This window comes from Toxotes jaculatrix, chromosome 18 (assembly GCF_017976425.1).
Source record: "Toxotes jaculatrix isolate fToxJac2 chromosome 18, fToxJac2.pri, whole genome shotgun sequence".
In the NCBI taxonomy this organism is placed as follows: Eukaryota; Metazoa; Chordata; class Actinopteri; family Toxotidae; genus Toxotes; species Toxotes jaculatrix.
This window is the reverse complement of record NC_054411.1, coordinates 14152437-14166541: the sequence shown is the minus strand read 5'-3', so window position 1 is coordinate 14166541 and position 14105 is coordinate 14152437. Positions and strand designations below refer to the sequence as shown.

The window sequence follows — 14105 nt, the reverse complement described above, 5'->3', positions numbered from 1 at the left end:
GTGAGAATGTTATGACAAACTTTATTTAAAGAAAACGTCACAAAAAAAGATATTCAAAATCATAAGAGGAGTGAATAGCAGACAACTAAAACAATATTATTGGTCTTTTTAATTTTGGCAGGTACTGCAGGTCCTTGAAAAGGTTATGTCAACACACTGAAAGCAATGGCATTTTAACATACTTAAAATAAGGTTCATAACTGACAACTGAAGTATGTTTTCCATTGTTAATAATAATAAAAGCTATGACTTGTGGAGCGGAGAATGAAGAAACAGTCACTGCACTGCACTGTAGGCCATCTAATCTAATGACTAAGGCACGAGGCATCAGACTAACAATAAAAGGAAGGAATTAACTATCACAACACCAAATCAAAGATAATAAAAGTCCTAATATTTTGTTTAGTTTTAAGCTCTTGTTTGATTATTTGTGCTGCTCCGAGTGAGTCACATGGTGAGATGTTGGAAGTCAGACATCTGAAAGTTCTTCTTTTCACAGCACTTTATTAAACAACATTATGGACAAATGTCTATTATCAGTGCCCTTACAAATGCTCAAAGTGTGTCAAGGGGGTATTTTAGACAATGACAACGTAGGGGCAGCAGATAAGTGAGTCATAGTTTCCATTTAATCTCTTCTCTAATTTGCTGAGCAGCACAGTCTGGTGCCAGCTATCATGTGGAGCGTTATTTTTCCAGCGTAGGATCTGGCGTAGTGTGCTGCTTCACCAGCACTTGTTCTTGCGTGCATCTGGTGATTATGATCAGTTCAGATTTTTCCCTCCTCACCCATCCTTCTCTCTTCATTAAATGTGTCATATTTCCAAGTCCTTCTCTTTCCCTCCAGTCCTTGGCCTGCGCTTCCAACCTCCACCCTCTTCACCCACCACCACCACCACCAACACCATCCTCACCCTCCTCATCCTCCTCACCCCCACCGTCCACCCCTCCCCTCTGGTGCTGGTCTTCAAAGCAGCAGGCAGAAGACTACAGCAGCTCCACAGCTCTTGAAATAAAGATTTTATTGCCTGTGGGACCCTGCTTGCTGCTCTGTACATTTCTAACACCAAAACACACACAGTGATACAGCTGTATGTGCTGTACACATGGATTCGCTCACAGAAACACACAGACACACACACACATGCACACCCTCTATTTCATCTATTTCAGTCTCTCACAATGTTACATTCACATAGACACCAAACATTTTTCATTCCTCCATATGTCCTTTTGCAATAAAGTTCGTACTCTTGCACTACCTCGATGTTATGAGCTGATCAGGAGGAATGAACTGCAACCTTCACTAATAACCTTCTCACCTCCTCCACGCTTCTCTATATCATCTCTTACACCATCACCAGGGGTGATAACTATGTTTGCTGTCTACATGCTACATAAACAACACTTAAGAGTCTGCAACCATGCTAGCAGCTCTGTAAGTCTGTATTTAGGCACAGCATTGCTGAGATTAAGACATGCTAACATGCTCACAATAACGATGCTAACATGCTGATATTAGGCAGTACAATGTTTACCCCATTCACTCGTAGTTTAGTGTGTTAGCATTAAAACAGCTATGGTTGATGGGAATGTTATTAGCTTTATTTAGTCATAAGCCATTACTAAACAAATTAGTGGAGGACGGACCGAGAGACCAACATTGCCATCCTTAGAGCTAGAGCAGCTAAAAAACATTTTCAGGGTACAACAAATTTACTACTTAGCTTTTCTTACCATTTATAGTCCACTCACAGCAAACAGGCCAAAGTCAATATGTCTCAACAAAATTGACCTTTTTGCTAATTAGTGCAGGATATGTATCCCTGCATAAAGAGTAAACACAAAAATAAACAGCACAAACTCAAGCAAAGTCAATGAAAGGCAGCAAATGAAGCAAAATGAATGAACTTCTCTTTAATCAGTGGGAATAGTGGTTTGCAAAAAGGGAAGACTCCATTTTCCTCTGATTAGCCAATCACGATTTGGAATTTCTCAGATTTTCAAATCACAGAGGGAAAAAAAAAAAAACAGATTATGATTTGCAGCAGAAATGATCTGGAGAGTATTCTTACACTAAACATTACACAAAGTCTCTCCCTCTCATCACTACTTTGCCCCCCTGCTTTTTCCTCCTCTGCCTTGTTCCTGTTATTCAGGAATCCATTTGACCTCAGTTACGGTAAAAGCTGGATTCCGAAAACATCTCGAGCTCTTCTCAGTCCATCGGTTCATAATGGAACAGATAATCTTACCACAGAGATGCTTTTTGGGAAAATGGACCTGTATAACTCCATTGTAACTACGCAGTATTGAAAACAACTCTCATGGGAGGGCTCTCCATCACTCTCTGTCTCTTTCATTTTCAGCCACTCGCCCTTTCCCTTCAGTCTTCCTCGTTCACTCACTCTTTCAAGCTCTTTCTTTCATTTCCCATCATCCTGTCTTTCATTATTGATTAGTTCAAAAACCTCTCAAATCCCAAAGTGTTGCCCTGACCAAGCTAAGTGTGTGTGTGTGTGTGTGTGCATTTGTGTTCGAGCTTTTGCTCTAGCCAAGTGGGACTTCAGGACCCACTTTGCTACATTGACATCAGTGGTTGCCGGGTGTGTTCATAACTACGGTGACCCTGTTGTCTGGGCGACGGCCATTATGTTGTCACGGAAGCACTCAGGCTAATGGAGGAGCCATATTAATGATGATGCTCTATCCCTCACACCCCCACCCCCTTTTCCTCTCTTCTTTTCCTCACACACACATACAGATATGCATACATTACTAATGGGCTTCCATAATAAATGGCTTCTTCATTCCTCAGACGCCAGCCATAAATCGATGATACTTTTACCTGACCTCCTTTCTTTTACCCGTTTGCCGACGCGCACTCGAGACACGATCGCACAGACGTTCTGTTTACCTGAGTCATTTCATCTATTGATTAAAGTTTTATTGAGGCAACTTATTCTCTGTAAGCAAAAAGAAGCATATATCCACCAGTTCAGTAGACATGATCTGAGACAAACACACACACACACACACTCACACGCACAGGCAAACATACTTGTACACAGAGCAGATCTGCAAATCATTATCAGTCATATCATGATTTTCTCCCTGTCATGAAAACGCTGCCAGAGAAGCATGCTAAAAAGCTAACACTGACAGTAAAGAACAATTCTGTTTGTATATTTGGGGTCAGCATGTTTTTGTCTGTGTGTGTGTGTGTGCATGCTCACATATTTGTGCCTGTATGTGAGTCCCAGTTTTAGACAAGCTACTGTATGTTTGCGTGCATGCCTCAGTTTGAGTGTGTGCTTTCATTATGTGTGTCTGTATGTGTGTGAGTGTACATGTGAGTTTTCTTGGAAAGCACTGGTCAGCTGGTCTTGGCAATGGATAACGACAGTCAGACATGTCAGTGAAAGGAAATATTACTGAGAGGTAGATGGAAGGATGATGGATGGATGACAGATAAATGGAGTCAGCTAGTCAGCAAGTAGTGTGCCAGTGTGTGTGTGTGTGTTTTAACCCACGTAAATTTTTTCCCTCAGCATATATGTTATTTGTCCATCCCTCCATCTCCCACAGTACAAAGACAGGGGTGATTTGGAGACTCTAACTTGCTTCCAAGTGTGAATGTGTTTGACTGTATTAGCCTTGTGACAGACCAGTGGCACATGTTTTGTTAAATTAAAAGACGTTTCCAGTCAAAATTATGACTTTAATTGATAATTATAACAGTAAAACTTCACTGGACATTGGTAATTATCAGTCAGTCCAACATGTCATGAGCGTGGTGTAGACCAACATCAGAAACTTATACCACCCATAAGAATATATAAGAGCAAACAGGCAGTAAAAACTGAGATCCAAGCAATACGCTGCCTTTTGCTCAGCAGAGTCTCCTCAATTATCAAACAAGCATTTCTCCAGACCTCTGTCATTTGAGAAATAAAATGTGCCAAACCCCTAACTGTGAAAATGCAGCAGCACTTAACTGCTAAACAATGACAATTTGAATGTGTGTAACCAACCTTTCATCTACAACTACTCCCCTCAGGCTGTTACTGTAAATAAGAATGGGTCCTTAAACAGCTTGCCTGGCTAAATGATGGTTAAAAATCCTACACAGGCCTCCCAAGCCCCAGAGTGCAGTGGAGGTACGCTCTAGGCTCCATCATTCCCCATTAAGTCTCAATAATGTTTAGATCAGATGACTGGGGAAGTACCTGAAGTCATCTGAAACCACTCTTGTATTAGTTTAGCAGTGTATCTGTGAGAGATTATTGTCTTGGAGCACAGGACCATCAGAACACAATCTGTGTTCACACTGTATGATGCACCCTCTACTGTAAAATTATCCTTATTAGTCCTCGGCTGTTCAAACCATCCAGAGCAATAATCTAACCAAATGATTTCCCAAAGATGGCACCTGAACCGCCATAGATTGTGTCCAACAGCTGGGAACACACAGCTGAAGAAATTCTTTGGCTTCCTCCATCTGTCCAGATATAGGAAAAGGGTGAGAGATGGTCGTTCAGGCTATTTATCAAACCATTCATTTTCTAAACCCTACGCTCAGGGTCACGAGGGCAGCGGAGCCTTTAAACTAAGACTTAGACACTATAGGTTTCTCAGTGACAGCATACATATCATTACAGCAAAGCCGACAGCACACAGTGGTAATTTTGAGAACTGTTACATATATTTAGCAATTATCTTGTTAGATTCTCCTCTGTCTTCTTCTAGTGAGACTATCAGCCTGGTCTCCCTGAGCAAAACGTGCATGTGAGGCATTTGAAACTAGCTTTTATTAAGAAATGACATACAACCTCATGCAATTAGTTGGGTTAATTTTAATCTAAACAATAACTTAAATACTAGGCTGAAAAACACTACCTTCTGTGACTGAAAGTTTTAATTCTTGGCTGTGGTCAGCGATGTCACAGAGTACCAAAGTACACCTCTACATCACTACATAAGTTTAAAAAACAAGACTTTTCAGATGGTGATAAATTGCACTTTACTTTTAGGTTAGTGCTCTCTCTCTCTCTCTCTCTCTCTTTTTTCCATCTGCTGTATTCTTCATTATAGCCACTCTACCAGGTGTACCTCTGTTCAAACAGCAAATTCAGCCATGTTTCAGAAATGCCAGGTGTTGGAACAGATGTGGGAGATTAGCAGGTGGAAATGTACAAGCAGATCACTACACCTCTCTGGCCTGCTCCCCCCTCTGACTGCCAATAATGAACTGAAATTGCAGTAACAAGGTGGATGCTGAGGCTTTTTTTCCTGTGTGTGTCCCTTTACCAAGCTTCTGCTGAGCTGGACCATTTTAATATCCACAAAATACTGCTCACGTGTATTCAAGGACTCTGGAGCTCCACACAATTATACTCATTTATTTCTATTTAACAACGTAATCTTTACAGATTAAAGATTGTTTACCAGTGTGTGTTAAGGGTGATTACAACAAGTAAAGTCTGTGAAGTTCACATTTTTTGTTGATGTTATGTGAACTTTTACTGTTCTACTGGGCACACTTTATGAGAATTAGAAATGATAACTACTCTATAGGGGACTGTGATTGTGTGACACTCACTTTTGCAACCCTGACATTTTATACCTGCATGTTTCATGTTGGAGAAACTTACAGAGCAACTTTGATTAACTACAACAGATCTAGGAATAAACTTAATTTCTCGATAATCCACAATACAGAAACACAATAATATGCCAAAGAAGAGTGAAACCCTAATTTGACAGCTCATGTAGAAAATAACTCTGAAAATAACAAGTAGCAGTGCTGGTGAAACAAGTAAAAGCCAGGGAGATTTAACTGTGTACATTAAACAAATGTGACCAACACAAACTGCTTCTATCTGACAGGCTGGATAAAAAGCTCTCTCTGGAAGCTTCTTCCCCCCCCGCCCCCCAACCAGAGCCAAGAGTGTCATGACTTATTACTCCACCACTGGGGAGCTCAGTAGACCAGGCTGACCTTAAAGACTCACTCCAGTGATGAATATCTAAACAACCTCCCCTATGAGTTCTTCAAATCTATCTCTCCTTTCCCCCACTCGCCCTCGTCAGCTGCTTGATTTTCTCCTCTCCCCGACTGCTCGTTTCTTAAAACAGCTGTCTTTTACAGGCAATAGCTTCCTCATATTTTGTCCCTGTAACTTTCCCCTTGTACCACCTTGTTCCCTCCCCCTCCTCTCGCTCTCTTCCTCTCCTCCTCGGTGAAGGACGGTAGAGGTTACAGAGCTGGGTGGTAGCCTGCGGGCAGAGCAGGCTCTCGGAGAAGGGAAGGCGAGGCTGATGCTGCCTGGAAATTAAGGTGCATCTCTCACCGGTCGAGTAGCCACTGAGCCCGAAATAGTTTTACATTTACCTAAGCTTTCACAGTTACCTAAATGCATACTGAGTTTTTGTGGGAGAGCAGGGCAGATTTGTGATTGGAAAACTGACAGGTTCCATCCACTCATAAAGAAATGCTGACTATAGATAGGTTTCCCATTTATAATCAAGGATGCTGATGATTTGAGTGTGTTTTTTTTTTTTTTTGAAAAACCTGCTCTAATGTTCACAACAACTGAGAAGAAGCCTTTAGCCTAAACAGGCCAGTCTGATTTTGGATAGATGGGCCCCGGAGAGCCAAGAGGACTCTGAGTCTGAGGCAGAGAGGCATTTGGGCAGAGGTAGAGAGAGAGAGAGAGAGAGAGAGAGAGAGAGAGGGGTAGTGTGGGGGAGGGGGTAGTTTAAAAATACTATGAGTAGTTTTGGTGCCTCTCCCAGAGGGAATAAAAGATTCAAACTGGGCCAGAGATGGACCACACACACACATACCTACATGAATGCACCACACAGACACATGCACACTCGACCACACGCACCACCAAACTGTAGAATTCCGCCACAGTAGAAAGCAGTCCAGGTTAGGCAGACGAGAAGGCGACTTGGACAAGAAACTTCTGCAGACAGTTTAGCCAGAAACAGAGGGAGAGAAAGAGACAGAGAGGCTCGACTGAGGAGGAGACAGCAGGAGGAACAGCTCATTAAACTGACTGTGAAGGGCCTTGCAGACAGTTTGGGTTTTTTTTTTTGTTAGAAAGGCTGAATGTATGACTTATACAGTACAGTATTATTACTCAGGTAGATCTCATCATAAAGCCACAGAGAACACTTGGTGTGGAATTAATGAGAAGCTTTAATAAAGGAATAGTGCAACACAATCTGCCATATTAGTCAGGTAGGTAGGTAGGTTAGTTGAGTTTGGGCTGCGCTTCTAATGCTAGAAAACAAACAAACAAAAAAGACCAGCAGTCCAAAACCAAAGGAAATTCTTCCTTTGCTTCCCAACACACACTACTATTTTCTCCTCTTGTGCGCCTTGCTTGGACAGCAAGTCAAGCACCCAGGCCTTCTCTTAGGAGCAGAGTCCGTGAACCAGTGGTCATGGACCATTAGTCACACACAGCTTGAGACATTAACCTCCATCAGCGCCTCTTATTTTGCTAAGTCTGTTCTGTGTGTGCGCCCATTTGAAAATTAGATAAATATGACTCACTGAATTACGCTTGTCATACATAATATTTTGTGACAGTTTGTTACTGAGCAGAGACTGTATGGTGTGTGTATGTGTGCTTAAGCATTAAAAAAAGGAAAGCAGTGCTTCTCTGTTTCTCACTATACCTCTCTCGGTTATTTAGTTTTTGGGTTTTTTTTTTCTATTTTCCACCCCTGTTCAGGATGAATCACACTCACCCAGTGGATACCTGTGAAGGGCACTTCAGCGAGACATTTCCTCCAAGATGCCGCAGCCTCCAGGCGTGGGATCATCGTGTGCTCTGTGACATAAAAAAAATATCCATATAGAATACATATAAGAAAAATGTAGTGTCCTTTTCAATCACATAGAGACCAGTGAGAGGCGTTAGGTGTGGAATATGAAGTGTGTGTTCCACTTTTCACTAAGATTACAAACAGTCTCATTACATGTTATTGCCTCCTATAGCTGTTTCCAGGCCAATTTTCTGTGAAAATATGTCCAAAGTATATTTATAGAGCCCTAATATGTGAACTTATATTTTAAAACACACATGCAGGGTGCACTTTTACAAGTGTACAAGTTTTGAGGTAAAAAAAAAAAAAAGTCCAGAGAAAATGAGATCCCATAAGGGCCAGATGATGCCTTTGGACTGACCACTCCACAGCGACTTTAAATGGGCCGCCAGTCGCGAGGCTGCCTGACTCTAAATCAGGCATTTGGCAGGACGAGGGAGGACTAGAGAGATGGAGCAGGAACAAAAGAGGGTCAGAGAGACGAGAGGGTGAGGAGAAAGAGGGACAGGAGGGCGGAGAGAGGAGGAGACAGAGGGACAGAGTTAAGACAGGTGAGTAAGAAAAGGAGACTGAAGAAAAAGAGGGAGGAATATTACATGTTCAGCTTAGTTGAAAAGGTTGCAGGCATAGGGAGGGGGATAAAAAGAAGAGAAAATAGGGAGGACATTGGGGAGAAAGAGCAGGGAGATGTTGGCGAGAAGAGAAAAAGCAATAGGGAGATGATGGAAGATTAAACAGGACAGAGGGATTGGAGGAGGTGGAGAAACAAAGAGAGACAACTTTGGCAGGTGGAGAGGAAAGAGGGCCAGTGAAGAGGTGGCATGAAGAGAAGGAGGGATGGGAGATGCTGGGAAGGAGATGAAAAATGATAGTGTGTTAGTGGGGGGCCAGGGGGTAGGCAGACAGAAAAGAAAAGATCAGAGATAGAGAGGAAAGGAGAAAGAGGGAGAAAAGAGACTTATAGAAGTCAAAAGGAGGAGGACGATAGGAGGTGGAGGAGGGAGTAAGGAATCAGTGAGAGGAGGAGAGAAAGGAGGGAAGGAAGTTCAGGGGGAGAGAGGGTACAGGAAGAAGAGATGTCATCTTACTGGTATTTACTTGAATGTCCCTGAGACTTTATGGACGGCTGATGTCTGTCGGCTAACTATGTAATGGTGGCCTGTTTACTTATGCCAAATTATTGCTTCCCTGACTTTAGTATGGGGAGGGGGGGCGGGGTGTTATGACAAGAGACATGGGGCAAAAATGACATGAGCTTTGAGGAGGGAAGATGAACAGAGTAGTGAAAGGATGGTGGATGGAAAGAGAGCTGCTGTTTGGGCAGTAATAAAGGTCAGAGACCCAGGGGGCCCGCTGCTGTCTGACAGCATGACACACACCGACCTATCAGACAGACAGACAGACAGAAAGAAAGAGAGGTGGAGGGAGTGGGCAGATAGAGAGACGGACAGAGGGGGAAAGTATTGGTGTGTGTGACAGATCCGACAGAAACAGCCGATTTTCCACACTAAAACTAAAACATAGCTAATTATGTGAACAAAGGCGGCTAATGGATACGTAGCCTAATAATTACCCTAAAGTATAGGCTATTTTGAGTTCAAAGTCCTTTATAGCAGGCCACACTCTTCACAGCAATATGGTGTTGTTGGGATACATCATATGTAGCCTACTGTAATTATTGTTTGCTACAGCACAGCATGTCATTCAGATGTGTAAAGGCTGTCAAAGAGCTTTTTAAGTGAATCCTCAGCTTTGGTTACACAGAAATAGAAACACAGTCAGAGTGGATCTAAGGAATACTAACAACATGCATCCCCTCCCACCACCACCACCATTCATTTTTTCTACAATTTATACATCTTTTTTTATATAGTCTGCAATGTAAGATTACAGATAATTCAAGTTGAGAAATATTAAATATTTTTTAAATCTAATTTCTTCTCAAAAGTAAGAATATTGAGATATAAATCACCCTGTGTGAACACTTTCGCACTAGACAAATTATCTGTGTTAAAACTCATATTTTGTTTGTGCTTAAAGGTAACAATTTAATTTTAATAATTGACTCAAGTCGTTCTGGGAATTAATTCATATCTGTGACTGCTATACTGTGTTTACCACAGTTGCAAATATTACTTGAAAAAAAAAGGTAGAGTTATTTTTGCTGGGTTAAGCTCAAAGCTGAGGATAAAACAAAGTGAAAGACATTATTACACGTTATTATTTTTTCAGTTTGCTAACTGCTGACACACAATTAGCATTTAATTGCCTCATCAGTGAAAACAATTAAAGGTCCACTCACTCCCTTTTTGAAGCTTGCACCGCATCTCGTGGCCTTCTTCTGCAGACAGAGTTGCTCAGTAGTCACGAATATGATTTTAAAAAAAGCAGTCATAACTTTTCCACGCTGTTTTTGATTTAAGGCACCCTTGCTGTCATACACGTTGTAGAAGCTTGTTTCCGGCGCAGGTGCGAACATCTTTTTCGTCAGGCGCACTGAACAGCGTGTATAGTGTAGTTGAAACTCTGACGCCATCTTGTGGGCATTATATGAGGTTTCAGCAGCTCTTCGGCGTTTCCGTTCAGTTTGGACCTAGCGGGTAGCCGTGGGGAGGAGCAAGCGTCGCCCCAGCAACGGACGGGGCTTGGATCAGTGAGTAGCAGCAGGATTCATGTAAACTGAGCTAAACTGTTCGTGAAACAAAGACTCGTTTAACTTTTCGTTTAATAGCCGAAGCGGTCATGGCCACAAGCAACCCGTCAGTGTTTCTTCTCACGGTGAACGGGCAAATTGAAGGAGCGAATGTGAGTAATTTCCCGTTGTTAGCCTAGCCTAGTGGCTAATTTTTATTACAATTAGCAACTCTCGTACATGAATTTGTGTTTCGTTGCACAAAGGTTGAAGCTGACGTCTTGTTGTTTGCTGTTGTATTTCAGTTTCCAGAGTATGACAATCTGTACTGCAAATACTGTTTTGTCTACGGACACGACTGGGCTCCCACCTCGGTGAGTAGCTGGTGAAATGGCATGGAAAACGTTTCTTTTACCAGTGTCATATTATTGATGCACTAAATTTATAACTCAAGACTTATTTAAGTGTAGGTTATGCAGCTATACTCTGTATACTGTCTAAATTTGGTTACCTTAAACTCTAGCTGTGCGTACATTTGCGTTTAGAGGCAGATCTGTTCACAAATTGCATGTTGTTTATACAATCGAAGAGTAGAAGACTTAAAGTCAAGTTTGATTATAATCTTACTTGAAAGTTATCTGTGTCTGTTTCTCTCTAGGGACTGGAGGAAGGCATCACTCAAATAACCTGTAAAGGCACTCAGTCTTCACACAAATTAATATGGAACTTTCCATTGGAAACAACGTTTAAGAGCACTAACCCATCTGGATGTAAGCATTCCTCACACACATACAAACTACACAGTTAGTTGGTAGCTGTTGCTATCTTTTGTCCATGGATTGATAAAAGTCACTGAGGTTCCATAAAGGATTCTGAGGCCCTATAAAAATCACATTCTATAACGAAGTATGACTAATAATTAAATTAGGATTTCCTCTTAAATTTACAGGGCCTCAGCTTGTAGTGAGTGTGTATGGTCCAGATGTGTTTGGCAACGATGTCGTCCGGGGCTACGGAGCAACACACATCCCCTTCACCCCTGGACAGTCAGTATTACCTCCATAAACTATCTCTACTCTTTTTACCCAAGGCATTGATTTTAGTAGTACCAGTGTCTAGTTACTAAAAATCCACATTCCTGCCTAAAGCACGTGCATGTTGTTTCCCTCACAAGAACTAAACTTAACCATGGTAAGGTATAATGTGATTTTGATTGAATTGTTCCTGTTTATTTTCTGTCATTTGTTTTTATTACCCAGACATACACGAACAATCCCCATGTTTGTTCCCGAGCCCACATGGAGACTTCAAAAATTCACAAGGTGAGATGTGTGAACAGTTGTGTGTGTAGCTCAGCAGCTGTGGTGCTGGAGCTGATGACTTGCACCAGCTGGGTGAAGCAGGCGACCTCCGAGTGTTATCAAATATTTACTGCTCCTCTGTGTGTGTCTGTGAGTCCTACTGGGGATAAAGCCTTAGGCCTCTGTCATGAGAATACACCTCATCAGTATGTATTGTTCCCCAGTTGCTGTTATCGGTGCATGAAAAGACGTACACAAAGGTATTCACTGTTCCTTTCAACTCCCGACAACACAGCAGGCCATTAAAGATGCACACGTGCACATCTGGACATTTGGATTTGCTATTTAAACAGCAACACTGGTAGCATAATGTGTTTTTCCACTTGATCTGGGAAAGTGTGACAAGGTTATGTAAGTGCTGCGCTTTCTTTGCTCATGCACTCGATCTAGTTACTTTACATGTATACCAATGCATCACTTGCTGTGTTCTGCAGATGTGATTTAGAATACCAAGTGTAATATTATTATGTGATTGGTTAATCAATTTTAAGAAAAAGACTTAACTATGAAAAGAAGAGAATGGTACTGGAAAATACAATGTCCATCTTGAAGTAAAGGGCTAAAATTAACCAGATGTATCAGCGACTAATTCATCAGTCTAATCCTTGTGTTTTAACAGTATCCAATAAACACAATATATTGGCAGTTCACCTGGAGGTATAATGCCTCTCTTTCTCTTTCCATAGTTTGTAACCTGTGTCATCTTCTCTTGTTTAGCTGGCTGTTGGGACGGCGGCCTGAGTACACAGACCCTAAAGTAGTGGCCCAGGGTGAAGGCAGAGAAGGTTTGTTGTGCATTTTTGTCTGTATTTCTCTCTCTTTTTTAACCTTGAGAATAGTAACATGTTAGGTGTGTAGCAGTTCTCACCTACTCAATACAGAAACACATTTTGGTGAGAACAACAACTCCTTGAACTACATTTAAAAGAATCCCTTATAAGTTAGTGGGTTACATTTAAGCTCATCTGTGTAACAGATGCTCCTGTCTCTAATAAATAGATGTGGATGGATGGGATTTGGGAGGATAATGCTTTTTAGCTAATCTAATGCAATTGCCTCTAGATAGGTATAAAATATGTGAGTAAGTTACTAAAACAAATTCCCAAATAATTTCACTTAATTTTCCATTTCATTCTAATAACACATTGTCATGTTAAAATTGTGTCTTAATATTTTAACATAATTATTTTATACATTAACATGTTTTAATTACAGTATATATCCTGTATAATTTCTGTTTGCAGTGACACGGGTTCGTTCCCAAGGCTTTGTCACTGTCTCCTTTCACATCATGACAAAAGACATGAAGAAGCTGGGATATGACACAGGACCACCAAGCCCTGCAAACACAGAGTCTGCCACATCCAGCTGGTCAACAGAAGAACAGCCATACAACATGTAATAACATAAAAGATTTTGTTTTTAGATACAAATTGTGGCTATCCTTAATTTTATTATTTTTTTACTCTCAACGGTGCTTGGTCCCCGCCAAACCAACAACACTCACATTAAATATGAAATGACTTGTTTACTTCTTCAGTTATTATGGAAATCCTGTAATGCCACAGTCAGAAACAAAGTGGCAAGAACAGGTAACTCCATTAAGAACACACACACACAGAGTACCCAATGTTTCATAGTCAAATGTGCAGGAATGAAATTTTAATAAGATTAGATTTATTCAAATGTAAACTGTTTCAACAATATTTGTACTTGTTTTACTATGTTTTCTACTTTTTTTTAATAAATGTGAACTTCAATGTTTGAATGTTTTGAATATATTTATATTGTTGGACACGTACATCACTGAAGTTGTTTTGAATCCTTCCGAGTAGACTCGTGAAAATGTCATATTTCTAATCATGTTTGGACATTTGGTTAAAAAAAAAAAAAAAAACAAGGACACACAAAGACTGGAGTTACAGAGCTGAAGTGATACACGTTTTATTTTGAACCAATGCAGCTACAGTTGTCCTCATCCAACAAGGTGCGGCCTGCTGCGTTCGTTTGTTTAGATGCCATTAAAATACCACGGTGACTTTTCCTACAAAACCCATTACACAGAATAATAAGGTATACAGAAGAACAGTATGTTACAATAGTACAAATGATAAATTATATTATACAGTTATAATGCCAACGGGTTGAGCACGTATCCAATAAAAAAAGCAGCCTGCTCCCAGTACTATGAGAAGGGTAAATAGACAGACATGGAAAAGAATAAAGGAGGCTGTTTATGCATATAAAGATAGTCCGTAAGGTCAGTT

The 14105-nt window shown here is 41.0% G+C and overlaps 1 protein-coding gene across 1 annotated transcript; it reads left to right on the top strand.

Annotated features, from left to right (window-relative positions):
• The first annotated feature begins 10462 nt into the window (after positions 1 to 10462).
• On the top strand, positions 10463 to 13596 carry b9d1 (B9 protein domain 1). Its single transcript, XM_041062996.1, has 8 exons — positions 10463 to 10498; positions 10577 to 10650; positions 10783 to 10851; positions 11136 to 11247; positions 11427 to 11523; positions 11737 to 11799; positions 12556 to 12623; positions 13083 to 13596. The coding sequence occupies exons 2-8, from the start codon at positions 10588 to 10590 to the stop codon at positions 13238 to 13240; spliced, it is 630 nt and encodes a 209-aa protein (XP_040918930.1). The 5' UTR covers positions 10463 to 10498; positions 10577 to 10587; the 3' UTR covers positions 13241 to 13596.
• The last annotated feature ends 509 nt before the right edge of the window (positions 13597 to 14105 follow it).

Bases quoted from the DNA above. Each gene is read 5' to 3' on its own strand.
- b9d1 (XM_041062996.1), top strand. From the start codon at position 10,588: ATGGCCACAAGCAACCCGTCAGTGTTTCTTCTCACGGTGAACGGGCAA. The intron at 10,651-10,782 runs GTGAGTAATTTC...GTTGTATTTCAG, and splicing joins GGCAAATTGAAGGAGCGAAT to TTTCCAGAGTATGACAATCT. The intron at 11,524-11,736 runs GTCAGTATTACC...TTTATTACCCAG, and splicing joins ATCCCCTTCACCCCTGGACA to ACATACACGAACAATCCCCA.